The sequence below is a fragment of the Spinacia oleracea genome, chromosome 2 (genome assembly GCF_020520425.1).
Source record: "Spinacia oleracea cultivar Varoflay chromosome 2, BTI_SOV_V1, whole genome shotgun sequence".
Taxonomy (NCBI): domain Eukaryota; kingdom Viridiplantae; phylum Streptophyta; class Magnoliopsida; order Caryophyllales; family Amaranthaceae; genus Spinacia; species Spinacia oleracea.
In genome coordinates, this window is record NC_079488.1 from 101,905,483 (window position 1) to 101,920,752 (window position 15,270).

The 15,270-nt window shown below is 35.2% G+C and overlaps 2 protein-coding genes across 2 annotated transcripts; one reads left to right on the plus strand and one right to left on the minus strand.

Annotated features, from left to right (window-relative positions):
* Positions 1-6,928: 6,928 nt before the first annotated feature.
* LOC110798125 (growth-regulating factor 9) lies at positions 6,929-11,527 on the plus strand. Its single transcript, XM_022003275.2, has 4 exons — positions 6,929-7,135; positions 7,268-7,639; positions 9,707-10,384; positions 10,838-11,527. The coding sequence occupies exons 1-4, from the start codon at positions 7,099-7,101 to the stop codon at positions 11,254-11,256; spliced, it is 1,506 nt and encodes a 501-aa protein (XP_021858967.1). The 5' UTR covers positions 6,929-7,098; the 3' UTR covers positions 11,257-11,527.
* A 198-nt stretch (positions 11,528-11,725) lies between these two features.
* On the minus strand, positions 11,726-14,317 carry LOC110798092 (fasciclin-like arabinogalactan protein 21). The gene is made up of 2 exons (XM_022003233.2): positions 12,915-14,317; positions 11,726-12,079 (listed from the first exon to the last, which is right to left on the minus strand). Exon 1 carries the CDS (start codon positions 14,232-14,234, stop codon positions 12,963-12,965), a length of 1,272 nt encoding a protein of 423 aa, XP_021858925.1. The 5' UTR covers positions 14,235-14,317; the 3' UTR covers positions 11,726-12,079; positions 12,915-12,962.
* Positions 14,318-15,270: the final 953 nt, after the last annotated feature.

The window sequence follows — 15,270 nt, forward strand, 5'->3', positions numbered from 1 at the left end:
CTAACACTCATTAAATTAATAAGTCAATTCAAGTGTCTTAAACTCCGCACCGGTCAAATAGGTGCGAGTATTAAGGGACGGGGGGAGTACGAAGTAGATAATACGGAGTAGAAGATACTCCCTTTGTTTCTATTTAAGTGTCTACTTTGGAGGAATTCACGATAATTACGGAAAATGAAAAATGTGTAAGAAAAACAATGATTGAGATTGTTTTTTTTGGGGGGAAATGATAAAGTAGATAATTTTTTATTGATAAAGTACAAATAAAAGTAGATGTGGGGAAAATATAGAATGTGTAATAAAAAACAATCATAATTTATAGAAAAATGAGAAAAGTGTATGAAAAATTAGGAAAAGTATAGTTAAAAATTGAAAATTGAACACTTATAAAGGAACACTATTTTTTGAAAGTGGACACTTAAATAGAAACGGATAGAGTAAAGTTTTAGAGATATTAAAAAGTGTAATATTATAGAATATTGATAAGATGTTTGAAAAACAATACGGAGTACTACATTCGTTCCTAAATAATGTTCTATTTGGAAGAATGCACGAGAATTAAGAAAAATAAAAAGCGTGTAAGAAAAACAATAATTGAAAGTGTTTTTTGGGAAAAAGATAAAAATACGAATAAAATTGGAAGTGGGATGGAAAAGGGATTAAACTGTAGAATGTAAAAAAAAAAAAATCATAATTTATGGAAAAAATGGGAAAATTATATACCCAAAAATTAAAATAGAACATTTATAAGGGAACACTATTTATAGAATGGGACACTTAACTAGAAACGGATGAAGCAGTAAAATATGGAATAAAACAGAAGTAGGAAACATTTCTTTTTTAAAGTGGTATATAAAAAATTGGTGAGAGTACCAAGTTTTAAAAAGAGGTGTTTTTTTAATCAAATTCTCCTTTATTCTAATTTTGATAATCATTTTTACCATGTTACCCCTGTTCCATTACAATTTCACCTTTTCCCCACCATTACTCTGTATTACGTTATATCTCTCTTATAGAGCATCAACAACGGTTGTCAATAAGGACATCCTTGTAAATTCTAAATAGTTAGAGACACAAGTTCACCCAATGCTAAACAAGCAAGTTTGTAGCTTGGAAAAAAAATTGTACTCCGTAGTTTGTAGCTACAAGGTTTGTAAATTACAAGTGGTCTTAAACAATCTCATTAGAGAGTAAATATTGACATTTGGGATCCACCAAAGCCAAAAAGGTTTGTAGTTTACCATTATTAAAGGTTGTAGTTTGGTTGCACAAGTTGATGTGGCAAAGCAAAACAACAAAGGTTGTAGTTTATCATTGTTCATGCTCTTACTTTTTTCACATTTTTCTATCACATGCTCACCAGTACTCGAAACAAGGTCTATAGTAAATAAGTACAACAAAACCCATAGAGAGTATAATAGAGGTAAGAAGAATGAATCCTAATAAACCACCACCTATCACAGATTCACGGGTTAGTCAGCTCAGCTATTCATATATTCGCTTGAGCCACTCCCAAGTATTTTATAGTTGATGGAGCTCGATCATGTGACCTCAAAGTAACAAGGTGGATTCTCCACCAACTTCATCAACTTGTGTAGGTGTTTTCCTAAGTGTAATTGTTGACCAAATTACAAGAACGTATAATTCGTAAAACAATACTTCAAATCATTAACCCTTCTAAAAGCAAGAACAACAAATTCGGAACAGTGAAATGACGTTCCTACCTCTCAATTCCTTCCTTGAAAAATGCAAAATTCTCTTAAGAATAGTGGATTGACTGTTTTATCCCTACATACTTCATTTACAATTTAAACCCCCTCGTCTTCTTTCATTCCCCTCCTCGATTTTTATGGACAATTTTTTTTTTGTCTATGCTCTCTCTCTCTCTCTCACACACACGCTCTCTCTATCTCTCTCTCTCAGTTAAGTTCAAATAATATAAGTTCAATCAAAATAAGTCCAATAGAACGGAGCCTTAAAAGATAACCTATCAATTTACATCTTCAATCATTTACCAATCAAGCAAGAAAAATAAAAAGAAAAGCTACTAATAAAAGGGAAACAAAAAACTATGTATAGTAAAATTACTGAATGAATAGAATAAAATTTTAAAGAAGTAAGGAAATTATTTTTAGAAAGAATCAAACATTCGGTTCAAAGGAAGGGGTATATTTCGTTCTGCAAATCATGTTTTGAGTTCGCATTCCATCAAGATTCACATGTGATATAATTCTATATGCAAATACAAATGTTTATGACATAGTTATAATAATTGAAGACAGTAAATGGAAATGTTCCAAAAGTAAATCAAAACAATTCAAAAGTAAAGGTCCTTATACCTCTGAATTGAAGAATATTTAACATTTTAGAGCCCTTAACTTTGTGTGTAGCTCAACGTTTGCAGCATCACCCTTACCCAGACATTGTCTTATACCCATGACTGAACCCAGCGGACAACATCATAACCACAAAAAACCTTGTATGAAAATGCACAAAAGATGGGCAACACCATTCCCAAGTGGCTGATACATTGTTTCTTGATGTTTTGGGAGTACACAACAGGCTGTGACATTATAGGTCAGTTTACAGTATGCGTTTCGGGGCAGTAAAACTGCAGCATTCCATCTACTTCATTTAGGAATATTTATAAATTATCAAGAAAGAAGTCTTATAAACGTTGTATGCAAAGAAATTTAGCTGAGAATTAGTCAAATCACCTGTATGAGATGACAAAAAGCCACAAGCAGAATTTGGCATGTAACATATTTCAGGTTGTCTCTTCCTCCTAAGTCGATTGTGTCCATCCAAGCGTTTCTCTGCAGCTTCTCTTACCTTCATCAAACTCCTCAAGGGAATGAAACATAAGGGATTGCAGTACAAACAAATATACAATGAGAGAACCAAAAACAAAATTGAATAGCACAAGTGATGCAGCAAAGTCAATACAGCCCTGAAAATCATTAAATAAAATAAACCTACAACTAAATGGAAATGTTCCAAAAGTAAATCAAAATATTGACAATCTTGACTTTCTTAGAATTAAGTTGCACATCACATGTAACAAAAAAATTGATTTTGAAATATTTAATTCAATATGAACTGTTCCAATTTAATTTAGACCGGAAGTAAATTTGGGTGAGTAACCAATCCAAAATCCGAATTAAATTAACCTTTTATCTAATATTTTAATTATTGCGGTAAAATTAAATTAAAAATCGGCTCAATGTTGGCCCAAAGTACGCGGGACAACACCAACCATTATATCTATATTGTAAAAGCAAAGTAGTGAAGCACGAAAGGCTCTCAAACCTCAATCTTCAACTCATGCACCAACTAAAATGGAAGTCTAATGACATTAAAAAATAAAAGTAAGGTTACATATGATGATTGACTATTTCGAAACAAATCTCAAAAATTATGAAATAAATTAAAAAACAATTCCAATCAACCTAATAAATATAAAAACCGTCATTTCTTTTAAGTATTCCAAATAAGCTTCATAAAAACCAATCAAACAAAATCTAAAATAAAATATGTATCATTTAGAAAAAGAGGGAGGAAATAATATAACTTCGATTTCAACATGGACCATCTCCAACAATAATCTTTCTCAATGTTGGTGGAGTGAAATATTACAATATTTTCCAACATGATAACCAAAATTAATAATATAATCTTTCTATTAAAAAAATGGACTATAAAATATCAAATTGGTGGAGTTAAATTCATTTCTCTATCAAAATAGAACATGCACCGTTGTTAGAGTCATTATCCGAATCGTACGATCATGTACAAATTTAGCAAAGTGATCCATATCGCAAGCAAAATCACGTAGATGATAGGATACAAATCACATTTTACGGAAAAATATTTCACCAATAGTGAATTGATAGAATAGTTTCAAATTTTAATTTTTCATTTACCGTTGTGATTTTCTTGAATTACATTATTGTTATTGTTTAGTGTCGTAATTCGGGTAAGTATAATACAAGTCCAAACATGTACTTCATACTATAAAAAAAAAAAAAAAAAAATTCAAACATGATATCCGTTTTCATCTTGATGTTGCTTACAATTAAATCACATTCTTAATTTTTATATTAACTTAGCAGTTTTATCCTTTTGTAGATATCTCGCACATTAACACGGGTACAAACTAGTTTCCATAATTTCTAAGCCTATGTAAATTTGACTTACTTGTATAAATTCCTACCCTTCCGGAAAAACAAAAATTGATAAATCACCATATTAATTACCTTCTTGTTTTTTAAAAGTTATTTCATGTTTTGAAAAATATGAAACAAACAGAGAGTGGCACCAAACAACAATATGGACAAAAGTTTTTATGTACGGAGTAGTAACGAGGGCCAAACAAAATAAAATGAAAACAAACGTTGTGAATTGTGATGGATTATGGATTTATGGGGGCAATTTACAAACTATGTGCAGAGACCAATACATGAAGCCCAAAAACCTGGATTTGTACCCGACCCAAATTTTCATGGATTATGGATTTATGGGGTTTAATATTTGTAGGCCTTATTGAGGTTTTACCATGGATTGTGCTCCAATTTTATTTTTCACTTTTTTACGAGAATGGATTATGCTCCAGTTAAATGTGGTTGCCAATAATTTTAGGTTGTGACATACAGGCAATCAATTCAACAACATTGAACTAAAGCTTTAGATTAGATTGTGAAGAAACAATAGTTTCTTTACAACATAGACCCCTAGTTTTACCATAAGTGCATATGCTATTATGAGATAAGGAGTATGCCCTAAATTACTTGGTCTACTTCGTGTTTATACCCAGGCCCGATCCAAATGTGGAGGCCCTATCTATGCTAAAAAAACATAGACCCCTAGTTTTTATTTATTTACGTCTATCAACCTCTAAGAAAGTTTTTTGAAAATAGGCCCCTATGTAGCTCTCTAATAATTAGGAAAATATGTTCGCTTTAATTATACATATTAAATTTGATCCCAACATTATTTCTAATTAAGCCTTTGTTTGGTTCTACTGAATTTACCTGCAGTTAATGTATGTAAATTTATTTGAAATGGACTGGACTTATTTTTACCAAAAGTAACTTATTTGTGTGTTAAATAATCTGGAAAAAAAATAAATTATTTTTGTTGAATTTATCTGAATTGAACTTATTAAATTAAGTTGAAATAATCATACCCTGACACTTCAAAAATAAGTTTTTTTTCAGATGATTTACACACATTTAAGTTTTTTTTCCAGCAAAAATAAGTTTTAGATAAGCCCAACTTAATTCTGACAAGTTTTTTCAATCAAATTCAGTCGTAACAAACAAAGAGTAAGCTACAAACACACATATCACAAATTCACACTTCTAAACACAATCATTCATAACCCAACCCCCGTAATTTCCTATCCAAACACAAGAACAACAATCCAACCCTCACAATAGGCCATGTTCTTCTGAGATTTTTTTTTGTCTACACGGAACTGAACGTAACTGAACTGAATGGAATTGAACTGAATGGAATTGAACTATGTGGAGCTGAACTGAATGGAGTAGAATTGAACGGAATAGAGCTGAGCTAGATGGAGTTGAACTAAACTGAACTGGATGGAACTGAAGCTAAACTGAGTTGAATTGAACTAAACTAAACTAAACTGAACTGAATTGAACTGAACTATGTGGAGCTGAACTGAATGGAGTAGAATTGAACTGAATAGAGCTGAGCTAGATGGAGTTGAACTAAACTGAACTGGATGGAACTGAAGCTAAACTGAGTTGAATTGAACTGAACTGAACTGAATTGAACTGAACTGACTAAAACTGATATGAAGTCCAAAAGGGCCTAAATCTTGATACTCCCTCCGTATTTAATTAAAAGATACACTTTCCTTTTTTGACATGTCAAGATCCCTACTTTCAATTATATTAATATTTCTCTATTTCTTGTGCTCCCACACTTACTCACATCATATTTTTACTATAATAAATAATCCATCCACTACACCCCACTTTCATCATATTTTGATAAATTCATCTCATTCTCCTAAGGGCGTGTTTGGCGATAGCGTTTAAGGTAGCGGGTAGCGTTTTGACTTATTCAAAACGCTACTTGTAAAATTTGCAAATGTTGGTGAGGTAGCGGGTGAAGTAGCGGTTAGCGATAGAGGTGGCAGTTTGGTAACTTTTGTCAAACGTTAAAATTAGTAGCATTTGAAAGTAGCGGGTAGCGTTTGATAAAATTATAATAAAGTTTTAAACAATATACATAGATTTTATTGTATTTTACAATCTCAACTGTTACTTTTACCAACTAATACTAGTTACCCGCTACTTTGACATATAACCGTTACCCGCTACTATTGATCGTTACCCGCTACTATAACAACTATCCATTACTCCGTACTCAACCGCTAAATGCTAATTCCTCCGATTCAAAATAGTTGCAACACTGGTTTTTTGCACAATTCACATAATTTACTTTGTTTATTTTTTATGATCTATACTTTAAGAAAACATATTCTCGTGGGATCTTATTTGATTCGTCTTAATATATATTTTGCAAAAATCAATTTTTTTATAATTTTACTTATCGTTAATTAAATATATTAATTATTCAAGATATACATTGACAGGTGTGAAAAGCAAAGTGTTGCAAACTTACAATTAAAAAGAATCGGAGAAAGTACATACTATCGCTAACTTTTCAAATAAGACCTAAAACTAAATATTGAAAAAAATATATCTTTTAATTAAACACGGATGGAGATCGAGGCTCAAAAGAGTGCCTTACGGAGCACGTTCCCACTAACATTTGAAAGTAATCAAACACAACACACACCCTCTCTTTCTGACAAGCCTGCCAAAACCCCTCATTTTTCTGACAATCCTTTTTCCTTATTTGATTGACAACTCGACAACTACTCATCACTACACTGTCCTGCGTTTTCAGGTCTATGCTTTCCAAATCCATCTCTCCTTTTTTTTTTGTCATTTTCTAAATCCTTTTTTTACTCTTAATTAATACGGAGTACTAATAACTAATTAACTACCCTACCCTCCAACCACAATCTTCCCCTTCTTGTTTTCCCCTCTACAAATCTTCAAAATGAAGCCTCAAATCACCCTTTTCTCTACTTGTTCAGGTTATTACTCCACTCAGTTGAGTTGTAGCCAACACATTATTTTTGAACCACGTCAAAATACGCGACCGTTCTTGATTATATGTTCTAACTGATCATCAATGATTTCTGTTTTTTTTTAATTAAATTGTGCAGGTTCTGATCAGAAAAGCAATGTTGGGGTAGAGGACAGGTGGAGGAAAAAAACAGAAGAACAGGGGATAAAAACAGAGGAAGAAGAATCACAACCGTTGATCAGTCTTGGACTAGGAATTGGTGGGTCCAACATCAAATGCAGGGAAAAAGACAGAATTGTGATGGTGAAGAAGGAGGAGGATGATGATGATCAAGCGGTGGAGAGTAAAAGGTGCAGTAAATATTCTGTGGTCAGGTTTACAGAGGAACAAGGGGAAGAACTAAAGAGGCAATTGTTAATTTTTAAATATATGGTTTGGGGTTTACCAGTTCCTTTTCAGCTTCTTCTTCCTATTTGGACAAGTCTTAAACCTTCTTCTTTTCCTCCTCTCTGTAAGTTTTTATTTTTTTTATTTATAATTCCCTTTTTTTATTTGTTATTACTATTATTATTTTGGCTTAGAATCTTTGCATGTAAAAATTGTGGAATATGGTTTATGTTTTAAATTGTTAAAAATGTTGCATTTTTTATTTTATTGTGTTTCTAATTTGTATTTTTGGACTTCTCTTCTTGGGTTTTTTGGGTGTATTGTGTATATGATGCTTACTGGTTGTCAACTCTGGAGTATTTGCTCATCTATTGTCAATTCTTTTCCCAATTAGATTAATGTAGTCCGACAATAGTTGGGATTATTATTGCGGATTTTCGATTTAGGATTTTCTAATATGTCAAGGGACTGTTTTAAATGTGATCAGGAGACTAATGTTACGCCTTAACATGAGGTTGGAAAGTTTAGGTGGGTTTTCTTGTTATCTTTTAGCATGTATTCATATGATTGACAAGGACTATCATTTCAAATGAGGACTCAATGCTAAAAACTTACCTTCCTGTTTCAGAGTTTGTTTAAATATCAAGGTGTGATGGAATATGATTGTAGTACTTGTCTCCATTTACGGTTTAGTTTGTGGTTTTGTTATACGCTATGCTAATGGTAATGTTTGGTCGACTCTTACGGCCCGTTTGGTAACCGGCCATAAATTGTGTCAATGATAATGATTTTGTATGTAAACTTGTAAGGAAAATCAATATACATTTCCATGGTAATGCTAGTTTACTCAAAATTATATCTTTTTCTTTATAAATTTGGGGAGTGGTATTAAGTGGAATGCAAAATGATGAAGAAAAACACTATGTTTGAGACAAAAATTCATTACCATGAACATCATGATGTTATTTTCTTAAATAACACTTACATTTATTCCCATTCCAACTATTTATTACCGGCTACCAAATGGGCAGTTAGGATTGCCAACTCTGGTTAGTGAAATGTACAAGTTAGAAATTTCTTGCAGTTTGCGGGTTGCCAACCGTTAATGAATCATTCTTCGACGTTGCTAGTACTCGATTGACTTGTACTGATTACTTGGAAAGATCTCCATTACTTAAATTGGTACATGAGCATTGAGCAGTCATGATTAAGAAAGTTTGAGTTGTAATGTTAAATTTGCATTTGTGTGTGTGTGTTCAGAACTCAGAAGAGCTTTTGTACTAAAGAAAGGTCAATGGCCCTGTTTGGTGATTAGCGGTTAGCTGTAGCGGATTGAATTAGCAGTTTTGACTAGCTTATTGAATTAGCAGTTTTGACTAGCTTATTGAATTAGCAGTTTTGACTAGCTGATTGGATTAGCAGTTTGTATAAAAGTGTTTGGTAAATAGCTGTTAGTTGTTAGCTGTTTGAATATGTAAAATGACAAATAAGGACATTGTCATATTGAATTGTTTAACTTAAAAATACAAATTGTTAATATGATAAATATACATGTAAAATATGTTTTTGTGGAATAAAATGTACTACATATATCATGAAAATAATTAAACAATATTTTGCAAAAATAATATGTACATGTTTGTGCAAATAAATAAATAAATAAAAATTTCAAGAAAAAAATCCAAAATAAATAGAAAAGGGCAGTAAATAATAAGAAAAAAATTTGGGAAAGAAAAAAAATAACAAGGATTCTTACCTTGGATCTACTATGGAGGTGAAAGGTTTCATTTTGAACCGTAGGTAAGAGAATGAAAGAGAATGAAATAATGAAAGCAGTACAATGAATTAATGTAAAACACTAGGTTGTTGAGGACAATATGGTAAATTCACGTTAAAATCTCAATCCTCTAATGAAAAAAGCTGCTCTCAGCTACTTTTTGGATTTAGAGGTTTGAGAAGAATCAGCTATTCCAAACCTCTAACAACCAAACACTCCAATTAGAGGTTTTGAAAGGTCAAACCTCTAAATTGCTTCAATCCTCTAATTTTCTACCAAACCTCTAACAACCAAACACCACCAATAGAGCTTTAAGAACTTAGCCTCACTAGTGTCTGTTTTGGATGGTGAGTGCTATATGATATTAGATTTTGGGATTTGTTTGATTTTGTTTGGTTTCACCATGATCTGTAGTGCTGGCAATTTTTCGTGGGGGTTCAGAACACCGTGAGATGAGTGATCCGGAGCCTGGGAGATGCAGGAGGACGGATGGCAAGAAATGGAGGTGCCACCAATCTGTGATCCCTAACCAGAAATACTGCGAGAAGCACATGCATCGAGGTAGAAAGCGTTCAAGAAAGCTCGTGGAAGCCTCTCCTTATTCCAGAACCCCAAACCTCATCAACAGCAATGCCATCAGGGCGATCAAGCCAAAATTCCCAGAAAATGTATGCCTGAAAGGGCCAACTAATTTTGTCGTGGAGGCTCCATGCTTGACCAGTTATCCTGCTAAGAGCAATAACAATCCTAGCAATGGAAAATTCCCAGAAAATCTACATCAGAATAGGCCAACTGGGGTTGTGATGAGAGCTCCAGGCTTGAACAATTTTACTGCAAAGAGCAATGAAAAGGACAAGCGGAACAATAGTTCTAGCAATGACACCAGTCCAGAATTCGCAGAAAATCTATATCAGAATGGGCCAACGATGGTTATGATGAGAACTCCAGGCTTAACCACTTGTACTACTAAGAGCAATGAGAACAACAAGCCGAACAATGAGGCGAAGTCTGACAATGTTGCGAATGAGAGGATTGCTCTCCTCAACCGAGCCTCGGGATTGGATTTCTCACCCAAAAGTGTTCTTCAAAGTGGTAAGTCGTATGCTTTTTGTTTGAGAGAGTACTTCGGTTGTGTTCAAGTGTCATTCAATTAATGATGGCGGTCATGGTAGTTCTTTATCTAACTTATACTTCGTATTAGACTGAATGATGTTTGTGTTCTTGAATGAATATTCAGTTTTGGAAGTCTGGAATTTACATTATCCACTGATTTTGCATCATTGGTGGGTCATTTGTTTAGAATGTTGCTCTAACTCTAATGACTAGCTGTTTGGCTCTTTTAATTTGGTGAATGTTCAGACTTTTATTTTCTTCATCTTTTTACTTTGTGTTCTACTTTTATTAATCATGTATATAGAACTGATAGAAACAGTACATGTGCTCTAGCCTCTAAGATCACTTATCTAACCTTGTCAAACCATCTCTAGATTCTTTCTCAGTGTTTTCCTGATCAAACTTTATGTAATTTGAGTATTTATGTTTTAGGTATGGGAACGATTTGCCCAAGAGTTGAGAGTTGCGAGAACTCAGAATCTGACTCGAGGTGCAAGAGAACTGATGGGAAGAGGTGGCGGTGCAAGAAGCAAGTTGTTCCGCACCGAAAGTACTGTGAACAGCACGACAACAGAGGCAGATTCCGGCCGAAGAAGCAGTCTTTAGGCTCAGTAGCCTCCAGGGAAGCCGAAGGTGCCAACGGTTCTACTTTCAGTGCCGAGACAGAACAGGAGAAAATTGGCTTGGGCCTGGATACGAATCTAAAGATCTCGCTTCCTACAAGCCTGGATGATCCAAGGAGCATCATCAACGATAGTGTTTCTCAGAATTGTGCCAGTAGCTCGAGCAGTGAGGCTACTGAAACTGATGAGAACACTGATGTTTCAGACATAATTGTCGTTTCCTGTTGAGTATGTGAAGGGGTTGTTTACAGCAAGAGTGGTTTCCGGAGCTCAACATGATGTATATATACTACTAACAGATTAACAGGTCAGCGTTGTCGCGTTTACAGTCAGCTTTTTGTAGGAGGTACTAGACTAAAGTCTTAACCCATTTTGCATGAATTTGCTGTTGCTGACCCTTTCTGATCAGATGGATCATATGCTTTCTGTAAACATACTAATGTCAAATTGAAGTATTTACTATGGTTGATTTAGAAAAAAATTACTGCACATTCAGAGATGTCCGGTCTAAATATCCGATGAAGCTCATATTGTTCAACAGAATCCTTAGAGTTATAGAATTCCAATACAAGAGTGCCTGTCACATATAAAAGCAACTAGAATAACCAGCAAGAAATCATGGAAACACTAAATACTGCACCACTGAGACTTGAAGACAGTAATGTAAGGTTTCCGATAAGACACACAATAGAAACAATTGGACGAAGATCATAGAATTTAGATACTAGAATACGTAACAGGAAATAAAGAGCAGAACCCAAACTACAGAGCTTTTTGGTAAAATCACCAAATAATACTCAGATAAAACTGAAAACGAATAATGAATGATTTCTTCCATAGCCTAAAAATGAAGAAAGAAATTGTCACCAAGAGGAATAAAGACAGGAGAAGATAATTTGTACGACTTGTGATTAAGAAACAGAATGAAAACAGAATAGGAGTAACAGTTATAGTTCTTCAATACGCTAATGTTAAGCAAGTTCCAAGGCCTTCAAGAATACATGCCTGGCAAGATGTTAACATTGCTTGCTGCTGCAGAGACATTTGTTAACTGCAGATCATTAGAAAGGTAAATGGTGAGTGCGATTTTAGAACTACTTCTATATGTAACTCTTAGTTACTTTCTCCATTCCATAATACAATTATATAAGGTGCTTACATTTTCCGAATAGTTCTACAAGGACTAATTTATCTTCGCGTACCACATGTGGGTAACTAATTCACTACAGCTTACTATACTAGTTTGCATCCCTTTCAAAATTTACGAAAATTTGGGGTATTGAGTATCGACATCCATTAAAATCACTTCCAATATTTGGCTAAAAAACTCACAATTAAGGGAATTGTGTATTTAGCTTGGTTTTGAGAAGATAATCTTCTAATTCCGAATAAAAGTCCATCCGCACAACATTCATCAAGCAGTATTCAGAAGTCATCTTCTAATTCCAAAAGAAGGTGATTATTCATTGAGATTATCATTAACTAATTCAGTTGAGAAATCACTCTTTGGCTAGGGATTGTGTCAGTTATCCTTGCCAACAACCATTTTGCCTAATTCATTACAACTAACAAACCAAAAATTCTGCTACAAATGTCATAATTCCATAAATTAAACCGTTTGCTGATAAATAAAAAATCCAGTAACAGAAATCTCAGATAAACGTTGCTGAAAAGTTAAAACAGACTAATTAATTAAAATGCATATAGCTAAAAACAGAGGATGAATTTATTCTACCAAATCAAAACTTCATATGTATTAAGTACATATATCTTCAACCAGAAATCTTAGTACAGTTGTTTACTCACTCGTATTAGTAATAACGCTAAAATGTTAAATTCCAAGCAATGCAGTAGTAATTAACAGAAATTGACAATTAACATCATACCTAAATCAAGTGGAACACTTAGAAGCTGACCAAAATAATGATGATCGATCATAGACCTTGATGAACATCATCTATCATCTCAACCATCGATTTCATCACAGGGGAGGGCACAGCAGGCTCAGTAGTTTGGCGCACATTACCAGGGCTGGAGGCTCTCTCATCAGATCCAACCTCATCAGAGGTGCTAGAATAGAATCCTGACCGTCCAGTATTAACTGCCATCATTGATTGACGGAGATGAGGGAAGGGCGAGGCGAGTCCGTGCACAACAAGCTTCTGATTGTAGATGAGGTTAGGATACTTGATTTCGACATAGTTAATCCTCATCGGAGAAAGCGCACCGCCACCTCCGGCAGTGGTGATGATGAGATTTTCGCCGAGTGCTAGCGTCGGAAGGACCGTTGACGCTGGGAGAGACTCGAGGTCGGCGAGCTTGAGCATGCGGTTAGGAATAATGTGGAACCGAACGCTGTGGACGTAGGCATGACCACCGTGGAAAATGGAGGAATCGTCAACAGCGAAGATTGTCATGTTGTGAAGAGTCACCAGTTCGGCGTACTTGACACGAATCGCAATCGCAAGGACGCTGTAACCGCTCACTCTGAGGCGGATCATCGCTTCGGCGAGCATCATGCGGTTGAGTGCGACGGCAGGGTTAGGATGAGGCAGAGCGAGTGACGTCAACTTGTCCATGGAACAGGAATACGGCGAGACGTGAGAGATGAAGCCTTGAAGACCGTGGATGATGACGTGGTCACTGACGAAGAGCTCTGGCTGGGTTATCTGTGCACCGCCGATAAAGATAGCGGAGGCGTTGGCGGATGAGGTCACGGTGAGGCAGCGGCCGGGAAGCACAGTCTCGATTTTCGTGCCGAAGATAAGGCGACTGAGATAGTCGATGGAGAACAAGCCAGAAACTGTGTGCTCCTGCAGGAGAAGAGTGAGCGAACACGAAGGACATGTTCGCACTGAGGAATCGACCGGTGCGAAGATTGTGACAGGGCCGAACCACGGGAGGTGCGAGGCGGAGGAGAGAGAGAGCGAGTGTGACGCCATGGCAAGCTCATGGAAGCCGAGCTCACCGAGTACTTTAGTGATGGTGGAGAGAGGAGAGAGAAACTGAGGTTGATTTAGAACTTCGGAGGAGGAGAACGGAAGGGACGAAGGCGGAGGAGTGGTGGTGGTGGTAGATGAAGGTGAAGGTGAGGGCGGAGATGGTGAGAGTGTGAAGGTGGAGAAGGTTGGTTCAATGGCGGAAACGAGTGAAACAAAGGTGAAGATGGCAAAGAAGAAAATGACGCCCTGGAACAGAGACGCCATTGGTGAAAAGGGAAGGTTTGGAGGAGAGAGAGAGAGGTCTTAGAAATCTTAGAATGAGGAAATGGTAAGTAGGAACATGATTTCGGTGACGGTTATTTGTGATATTTATAGGTTTAAAATTGGATTAGTTTCCCTTAATCCTTCGCATTATTTACTCCGTACTAATCCAAATTTACTTTATTTTTTTTCCTTTTTTTTTTTTTTTTTTTTTTTTTTTTCCTTTTAGGTTCTCAATTTATTCCTTCCGTCGCTATTTGTTCTTTGAGATGGGCGTGTCAGGCTAATATGAGAAATGTTACAATTCTAACTGACTCTCATCAGTTGGTGCAAATGCTTCTCAAGGAAGACTCTCGGTATATGCAGGTTAGTTGGACCTTGGATGAAATCAAGACTTTAGGGAAGACTTTCTCCTGGTACAACGTTCTCAAGGTGGAAAGGGTGCGAGTGAACCAAGCTCACAATCTGGAAAGGAGCTGCACAAGATTTAATGTGCTTTTCTAATTTCCCGTAGTACTTCTTATTTAGTTAGCACATGTCAAAAAAAAGAAAAAAAAACCAATATCCATATTTCCGAATACACTCATCTATTAGAGTATTTACTGAATACTTCGTATAATATATTCACCTAACACTTGATTTGTTCATATACTATTTGTGTGACCCGGCGGGTACAATCAAGAGTAAGTTTTGTCATTAACAATAATATTAATTCCACTTGATCTGAATCGACAGCTAAGTATCCGATCACTTGATCCCACTGAATAGTTAACTCGTTAATTAACCTTTTATAACCCAAATTTTGCGAGAAAGGACCTTATATAATTTTTTTTGTGAAATAACACCTTAATGTAAATTTTTTTGCGAGAAAGGACCTTATATAATTTATTTTTTGTGAAATCACACGTTAATGTAATTTTTTTTTGCGAAAGACAACCAAAAGTAAATTTTCGGCATTGACTGAGCTTTTCCGGCCATTGACTTGCACGTGAGAAGCACGTGTGGCATTATTTTGCTTATCACACCCAATTTCCCTCCA

Bases quoted from the DNA above. Each gene is read 5' to 3' on its own strand.
- LOC110798125 (XM_022003275.2), top strand. From the start codon at position 7,099: ATGAAGCCTCAAATCACCCTTTTCTCTACTTGTTCAG. The intron at 7,640-9,706 runs GTAAGTTTTTAT...CATGATCTGTAG, and splicing joins TTCTTCTTTTCCTCCTCTCT to TGCTGGCAATTTTTCGTGGG. The intron at 10,385-10,837 runs GTAAGTCGTATG...TTTATGTTTTAG, and splicing joins CAAAAGTGTTCTTCAAAGTG to GTATGGGAACGATTTGCCCA.
- LOC110798092 (XM_022003233.2), bottom strand. From the start codon at position 14,234: ATGGCGTCTCTGTTCCAGGGCGTCATTTTCTTCTTTGCCATCTTCACC.